Source organism: Oxyura jamaicensis, chromosome 28, assembly GCF_011077185.1.
Source record: "Oxyura jamaicensis isolate SHBP4307 breed ruddy duck chromosome 28, BPBGC_Ojam_1.0, whole genome shotgun sequence".
Lineage (NCBI taxonomy): Eukaryota > Metazoa > Chordata > Aves > Anseriformes > Anatidae > Oxyura > Oxyura jamaicensis.
In genome coordinates, this window is record NC_048920.1 from 88,837 (window position 1) to 97,213 (window position 8,377).

At 50.0% G+C, this 8,377-nt stretch overlaps 1 protein-coding gene across 5 annotated transcripts in view; it reads right to left on the minus strand.

Moving 5' to 3' along the window:
* Positions 1-8,377, minus strand: part of CELF5 (CUGBP Elav-like family member 5) — a 61,942-nt gene that overhangs the window by 32,279 nt on the left and 21,286 nt on the right. For 3 of the 5 annotated variants that reach the window (XM_035348154.1, XM_035348151.1, XM_035348152.1), the window contains exons 1-2: positions 8,245-8,371; positions 2,204-2,286 (exon numbers count right to left, since the gene is read on the minus strand). In XM_035348154.1, the coding sequence (XP_035204045.1) occupies positions 2,204-2,286; positions 8,245-8,254 (93 nt within the window). In that variant the 5' untranslated portion in view covers positions 8,255-8,371. Of the gene's footprint in view, positions 1-2,203; positions 2,287-8,244; positions 8,375-8,377 lie in introns of those variants that run through there. The other 2 variants (XM_035348157.1, XM_035348155.1) reach the window with 2 other exon arrangements.

The following is an 8,377-nucleotide window of genomic DNA, read 5'->3' on the forward strand; positions in this document are numbered from 1 at the left end:
TGCAGCAATAGACACAACACTGGAGTGATACCAGTGCTGTTTCAGCTATGAGTGCAGAGCACAGCACTGTGTGGGCTGCTGCAGGGAAAGGTGACTCCATCCCAGACAGACCCAACACACCTGTAGAGAGCGATAAGGTCACCCCTGAGCCTCCTTTTCTCCAGGCTGAACAAGCCCAGCTCCCTCAGCCGCTCCTTGTAAGACTTGTTCTCCAGGCCCCTCACCAGCTTCGTAGCCCTTCTCTGGACTCGCTCAAGCACCTCCATGTCCTTCTTGTAGCAAGGGGCCCAAAGATGATCTAGATGTGAATGTACAGAGAAAATCCAGGGTCTTGTTCCCAAAACATGGAAACAACCGGTTCCCTAGCACTCCTGACTGTGATTCAATTCCAGAATATTCTCTGTGATCAGCTGGGCCAGAGGGATGGGTGATACTCTATGGAAACCAGCAAACCGGACTCAGAAAACAGGACTGGAAGCTACCTCAGGTCAAGCAACCCATGTCCATGCTAAAATCAACTCTACCCGTATCAGGATGGACGTATGATTTATCCTGGTAGTAAGCATCTCTGAACAACCACTTAAATGACCAAAGAGAATCCTACCTTCTTGGTCACAGAGGGAATTCCCAAAAGAGAAATTAAATGTGAAGTGGTACATTGTCAGCTTGAAGACAGACAGCTCCAAATACAGCACAGCTCATCTTCATCTTAATCGTGAAGCTTTAACTACAGAACATTGCTCATTAACTGTCTCAAGACTCACATGTTTGAAAGCACTTAGCTAGCACACACTTCTCACCACTTGATAAGCAGTTTCTTACATCTCCCATAACATAAAAAGCCTTTATATCACCACATCCCAGATAAATGCGCATTGCATTGCTGCTTTAAATACTACCCCATGCAGGACAAATAATAAAGAACATAGTGAAACATGCAACAAATTCCCAATGTAGATGTGCAACAAAACTGAGATTGCCTTGAATCCCCTGAGCCTCACAGGAATAATCTGTCAGGGTCCCTCTACTGACACTAGACAGGGACATACCTGTCTCTTCCCCACTGTGTTACAGCACTGTTCCAGGACTCATCACGCTGCTCCTCCAACCTTCAACTTGTAATAGACTGCCCAGGACCACCACACAGAAGATTACATTGCTTTAGCTCAACAGCTGGTCTTCTCCCTCTCACAAAATCAACTCAATTAGTATTTGAGTACCTTGTAACCTGTAGTCTTTCCCCTCGTTGCCTTGAGGTAACCTGAACCAATAAAGATTCTGTTAAGTGGTAGTCAAGTTAGGTTCTTTGTCCAGCCCTCAAATGCCGACACAGGCCCATGCAAAAAGGGAGCACAAGTAAGCAAACGTGAAAATATTTATGTGTGGAGGTCTTGAGGGGCATTGGGAGAGGTAAGGGAAGCTGTCTAGACCAGGACTAAAGAGGAAATGTCATGGTTGAGAATTCCTACCCCCCCCCCCTCCAGAGACCCCTGGTTTACATTTATTATCCCATTGCCTTGAGCACTCAGGGCCTCCTGTGAGCTTCCGTCTCCAAGTATCCAGTGCCTCCACCTACTCAGCTATAAATGAATCTTTCCAATGCATTTGCTCAGCCCCCTCAGCACAGCAAGGGAACTGCCCAGCCAAAGCCCTCACAGCATATTGAAGCGGGAATGGCAACAATTCAAAAACTCCTCTCAGTGTGCCAGCAGGTCCCAGGGAAGCAGAAGGCTTGCCTGCAATGAGGGGCCTGATCCACACCACCTCGTCGCCTAGGATCCCGACTGCACTTTGCTTCCAACACCAGCTGTAGAGCGAGGAGGACTCAGGAATGAGCCACAGGTAGCTCAGCACACCTGGAAGAAAAGGGGCTGGTACCGTGCTGGGCACACACACTGTACCCCAAAGCATCAAAGCTCCTTAGTGACCGCAACAGATAGCTGGAGAAGCCACATCACACCACAGAGACCAAGGAACAGCACAGAAACAGGCTTGGCTGGAGTTACATGGGGCAGCCTTGGCAAGGCAGATAAAACCCAGCAGCTCTGAAGAGCAGCCCTGTGCTTTGGCTCTCCCCTCCCTGTTCTAACCCTCAAACCATACTCATCTTTCACAAGCCATTTTCCACCCTTGCTCCCTCCCCAACAACCACCTCTTTGCCAGCCCATGGTACAAGCTCCAGGCACAATTCACCGGGACTTACCCCTGGCAAAGTCTTCTGTTCATGTAATGCTGTCTGGGCTTTGATGGCAGAGTCTCTGGCACAGTATGTGAGGAATGCACAACCTGCAGTTGGACACAGTAAGCATCGAGTTAGATGTGCAGTTGCAGATGCAAACCAATGCAATGTTTCTCTTCGGTAACAGCAGGTGACCAAGGTACATGAACTACACACATGCTGGCCTGTTCCAGCAGACCTGCATCCCAACTGTTCTGCTAAGGTGAAGATGAAGTGCGCAGGACAGCCCTCATGTGAGACTTGACTGCTTTCTTATTTTAGTTAGCATCTTAGTGGACAGAGAGGGTGAGGTTTGCTGATTAAAGGGGCAAACATTACCAAGTCTGGATGTACTGCCAACTCTAGGGAAACAGGCAAAGAAACAACAGTAAAGGTCTTACAGGCCTTGTCCAAGGTCTGTTGAAGCTGTGGAAACTGGTCCCAGCAAATGAACTAAGTTTGAAACTGGTGTTGAGAAAGGTGAGAAACAACAGGAGAACAAAATGCAGACTAACATTACCTGTGGGAGAAACAGCCCAAAAGACAAAGATCAGAAGGGATGCAGGGACCGCTATGATTATTGATACAAAAAAAAAAAAAAAGAGGAAAAGCATCCAAGATTTTAGGCTGATACAAAGAGCCACAATCCAGATCCAGACAATCACAGAAAGCCACAGAAGGAGAGGCTTGGCTCTCTGTGCCATACTTACACCTATACAGTGTACGCACACATCAGTATTTGTACCCATGGCAAGATCTGACCCAACATCTTAGCCTAAAACTGGAACCATCGCAGCAGGGGAGGAACTGTAGTCCCTTCAGTAAAAAAAGGGATCATCTTTGGATGCTCTGATGCTAAGAACAATCAAATGAAACTAAACAAAGGAAAAAGTTGGCTGGTTATCAAGAAACATCTGCCCAGGGAGGTGCCTGGAGCTCTGTCACTTGAGTTGTTTCAGATGAGGCTGGGCAAAGCGCTGGAGAATAAGCTCATGCTAGAGCACATCTGACTCCCTCACTCACACCCCTCCAACTCCCAGTGGCATTTCACATCCTAAGCAAAGGTAAGACATGTCCCTTCAGCTTGTTACCAAATGTCAGCATGGATACAGTCGTGCCAGGGTTGCAGAGGCATCGATCGTTACAGCCCAGAGAAGCCTGCTCTTTTGCCCTCACTTTCTCGTGCCTGGCTTGGCATTCTCCAAAGCCTCTTCAGCTCCCTTTGGATCCAGTAGTGAAGACAGGAGAAGGCCTGTCTGGATCTCTCCCCCCTGCCCCAGAGGAGCTCCATGGTACAGAACATTTTTAGGCCACAGGGAAGCCAGCTGCTCAGGACAATGTCAATCCACAGCAACAAGATTATGCTGTTCTTTTACCCCAGCTCCCATCAGTCGCTGCCCCTGAGCAATTCTTACCTTCCTCAGAGCTCCTGCTAGAACCCCCCCTCCACAAACAGCACAGGAGTATTAGATATTTCTAACAAATAATTAAAGCTCCTTATTGGACAGGTTTTGAACTGAGAATGCTGCTCCAAGGCAGACATGGGATCACCAGCTAATTTAACAAATGCAACAGGAACAGAGAACATGCAGATAAACTTTATTTCTCATGGCAAAGGCAGCTAGCCTTACCATGGGGGAGAAGCACCCCTTTGCTTTCTCTCTGCCCTCTCAGATAGCTGTGGTGTCAAGCATGAGGAAAAGCCTCAAAAGCACCTGTATAACCAGAGAGACCCAAACCCATTTTTAACAGATTTGGAGGCCTGGTCACCAGAGTTCCAAACACAGACGCTGGCCTGCTTGATTCCACCTGCTGCACTGAGATAATCAGGGTGATATTTAGCACAGAAAACTCTCAAGTCAGGAGCTATGAATTAGCAATTTATCAGATTTGTATGCATTGGTACCATGTCCACATATAATGATGACAACATCCTTGCCTCAGCCTGACAGAGCCACCCAGATACAGAGAAGAGCACCCTTCTTTTATCAGCTAACTACTCAACAGTGGGAAGACATTCACAGAGCTGCAGCAGGGCCCAAGTCACTCACTTCCACATTTCCTGTTTCAGTTAACAGCAAATTCAGGTCACTGGCCGACAGGCTCACGCCACCCTGGGCACTTCTAACACCTGGCCCGTTGTGCCTGCTGAGACACAGTGTTAGAAATGCCCAGGGCTGTTGGGAGCTTCAGCATCACCAGCTGCTTCCAACATGCTAACACTAGACAGAAACGGAGAGAGCAGAGCCTTGGCCTCTGAAACAGCGAACCCACCTGCTTCAGCACTCGCTGCATCAGACAGAACTGGGGAGCCTGACCAAATCCACTGGGGGCTGAGTGCTGGTTCATGGGTGGAACACACAGCAGGACAGGTCTGATGCCCACTCACCAGCTGCACTATAAGCCACCAAAGGCTCCACAACATGCAAGAGGGAAAACAATGAGGCAGAGCCTCTGGACTTTGCCAGACGTCCTTTGGCAGCAGAAACAGCACCAGGGGCTGCTCCAAAGGATCACAAAAGCCTTTCAAAAAGCTATAAGCCAGGAAATGCCTCTCCCACCTTCCCAGATGTCAAACACAGACCATCCAACTGAAAATCCTGGTCTAGGTTGTCAGCTCCCTTTGAAACGAGAGACATGGCGCGCTGCTACCGCACAGGTACTGCACAGGAAGCCACCCTGTCCTCCAGCAAGAGCATTTATTAGTGACAATACTCTGCTTTGCCTTCCTCTGGCACCTGCCCTCCCTCAGCTACTCTGTGCATGTGACCATGAGTAATTAGTTAATTAAAATGGAAAAAGTCATTAAAATCTTGCAAGAAGATAAACGGGCAGGGAGGATGGACTTTACCAGTTGCTGGCCTTCAGGGGCTTGTCTGCCAGCCTGCAGCACAGGAAAAATCAGGGAAGACAGCAAAAACAACCAGAGGGCTGGAATTTAGGGAGGCTCAACACTGAAAGAAATCAGACTCAAAAGTTAGCAGGGAACCCACTCCACAGGTCTTCCCTGGCTGTGTGCTTGTGTGTATGTATATCCTACACCTATAACTGAAAGCAGTTGGTGTCCCATGAATTACAGGCTCCATCTTGGGACCACACCACACGTCAGTGCCAGGCCTCCCAGAACGAGCTACCACCTAGATGGCAGACCGGCATTGTGCCTCCACTTCCAAGAGGCGATGGGGTATGTGCTGCCTTTGGCTGACTACAGAAGAGGCTGCATGGTTTGCATGGGTGCTGCTCTCCAAAGGCTGTGTATGGGTCAAGGTGCCTCACACTATTACCTACCCATCCTACTCCCACCAGCTCCAGAAGGGTTTTCAGCTCCCCGCAAGCAAAAACCAGCCTTGTTCCACTTGCAAGACATTGCAGCAAAAAAGATACTATGTGCCAGACTCTCCCAACAAACCACACATTGACTCTGGGATTTACAGTCCCTTCAGATTCTAAGCATTACTCCAGACATCAGCAGTCTAAAGCCTTGGGTAAGAAAAGGCTGTCAGTTTGCAGAAGAGAGGGCTTTCCAGATTCAACTTAGCATTTAAAATCTCGTCAAATACTTCAGCAGGGGAAGCAGGGAGTCAGCAGGGAGCTTATCTACAAGCCTACAGAAGCTGAGTCAAAATTCAGCTGCTAGTGAGGCACAGGACACAGACTGTTATTGCATCCTTGCCCTTTGGAAAAGCCACCCACCTGTCCCCAGACGCCCCATGAGAGGGTTGCTCCTGCCCCTGCAATTTCCCAGCAGTACAGTTCCATATCTCATACTACAGAGTCTCCTGGCTTCCTCTCTCGTGGCACTGCAAGGAAATCCATGCAGGAGAGCACAGCTGACACTCTTGTAGGAACTGCATTCTGTCCAATCCTGGAACCTGAGGCCAAAAATTTCCACTTGATTCTCCCTATTCAGTCTCCTCTGACCCATTCCAAAAGCCTGTTCAAATGCTTCCCTGTTCTTTCCATGAAAACATTAGCTTTAAGAAAAACACAGCCACTAACATGCAAATACATCTGTGATTAACATAAACAGAAACACTGCCTCATGAATACTATTAGGAGACTGGAATAGCATCAACTACCAATAGCCAAGTTCCTGGGGCCATTAACAGACAAGCACTAACAAAGCCACTTCATAACTCTCTTAATTTCTGCCACACCTGTAAGATCTTCCTCTGCCTCCAGAGAATTCATCAGTTCTCAGCACACATACAAGGCAGTCCACAGGGGATAGCTCTTGGACTCCACAGTCCAATTCACACCTTTGTGCCCCCAGCCAGCCCTTTCCATCTTTCCGTCCTTCCTGGGGACAGGAGGAGCTGCTCAACTCCCAGTGTTAAGCTGCAAGGTTTTGTAAGAAGAGTTGTTGGTCTTTACTGGTAGTGCTGGCTTCTCAGACAAGTGCTTTTCCCCATTTTGCAAAAGAAAAAGAAGATGGAAGATGCATGCAAGCTCTCAATCACTTCTTGCTGCAGATTGAAATGGGGCAAAAGAAAACTGAATCTGCTGTTTCAGCTGCCCCAGGAAGATTCTGTATGGTGCAGGGATGAGTGCATAGGATTTGCCAAAGCCTTCCACAGCCCAGGGGCTGTCAAGCCCTGACCAGGCCCCGTGAGAGTGCTTCCCCTGCTGCCGGCACCCTGCAGGCTTGCTGATACCAAGGGGAGCAGAGCAAGTTCCTCTCACACCTATCTAGCTAATACCAGTGCTGCCCCCTCTAACTTCCTATCTCCAGAATCTGCCTCCTGCCTGGAACATGACCTCAGAGCACACAGCCTGTATTAAATAAGTCAGACGCAATGAAATGTGCCATCACCTCATGCCTTGGGCCCATTCTCCTCCTACTGGGTTTGGAACCTGGCTGCTCGCTGTCAGATGGTAACAGGTTTGGACTCGGTCCCACATGCGCACAAACACCTGAGCACATGACATTTGGTTCTCAAGTCCCAAGTCAGACTTGCTTCTTCAGCTAAACTCAAGCCAGCCCAACTCTGACAGGCTTCAATTAGGAACTTTGTCTTTTTATGTTGGAGCTAGATTTGACTTTTTGTTTGGAAATAAACTATTTTTTCTGTCGTCCCTTTCTCTCTCTGCTCAGTTTGGAAGTATTGGACTAGCCATGGCACCCACAATTTGGGTTAGCTTTTGCATTTTGTCTTTTTTTTAAAAAAAAAAAAAAAAAGTTTTCGCCACAACATGAAACCAAGGGCATCAGGACTGAACGCAACTCCCCCCCTCTGGCAGTCACCACCACACGGCCCCATCACAAATCACGGTAGGGCACAGAGGCCCAGGCCAAGCACTGACAGCTTTACGGGTACTTACTGTAGGGTACCTGCAGGCTAGCTCTGTGTGTGCCAGGCAGCGGTGCTGAGATCACTCTATCAGATCTCACAGCAAGCGGGCCCTGTGAATTCCCATTCATTGCTGGAGCAGCAGTGATCCTAAGATCGTAAACGCCTGCTACGGGTGGGCTGGAACTGCTCCACAGAGGGAGCTGACATACTGAACGCGACAGCTATTCAAAATACAGCTTTCAGACGCAACAATAAACGTAGCTAAGCAAGCCTCCTCAAACTTTTTAGCATACACTAAAGCTCTTGCAGCGATCTAGTGCTCCAGAAGACCCCTTATCTCTCCTAACCGCCACCGTACAGCAGGTTTGGCCGCTTCCCTTCTTTGTTACGCAGACTTCAGGTTTGTAGCACCGTACCACGGCCAGAGAGGGGGGTCTGAGGGCACGGCGAGCGCTGTCGCCCCTTTCCCGAGAGCTCCTGGTGTGGGCCTCGGCGACCCCAGCCCGTTCAGCGACGCTTTTGTCACGGCGGCCCCGCTCCAGGCCGGGGCCGCGCGGGGGCTGCGGGGCGCCGACGGCTCGTCGGGCCTCCGGGGGCCCGGCAGGAGGGAGCCGGCGCGGGCCGGGCCGGGGCTCGGGGCCGCCCCCGGGCAGCGGGTGGGAGGCGCCGAGCCCTGGGGACGGGGGAGCAGGGGCAGAACCGGGTCGCGGGGACCCGGCGGGGGCCGCTCACCCTTGTGCATGCCGGTGTAGCGGTCCTTGAGAACGGTGAGCTCGTAGATCTTGCCGAACTGCTCGAAGAGCGGCTTGAGGTCCTTCTCCTCCAGGTTGCGCGGGATCTGCCCCACGAAGAGCTTGATGGCGTC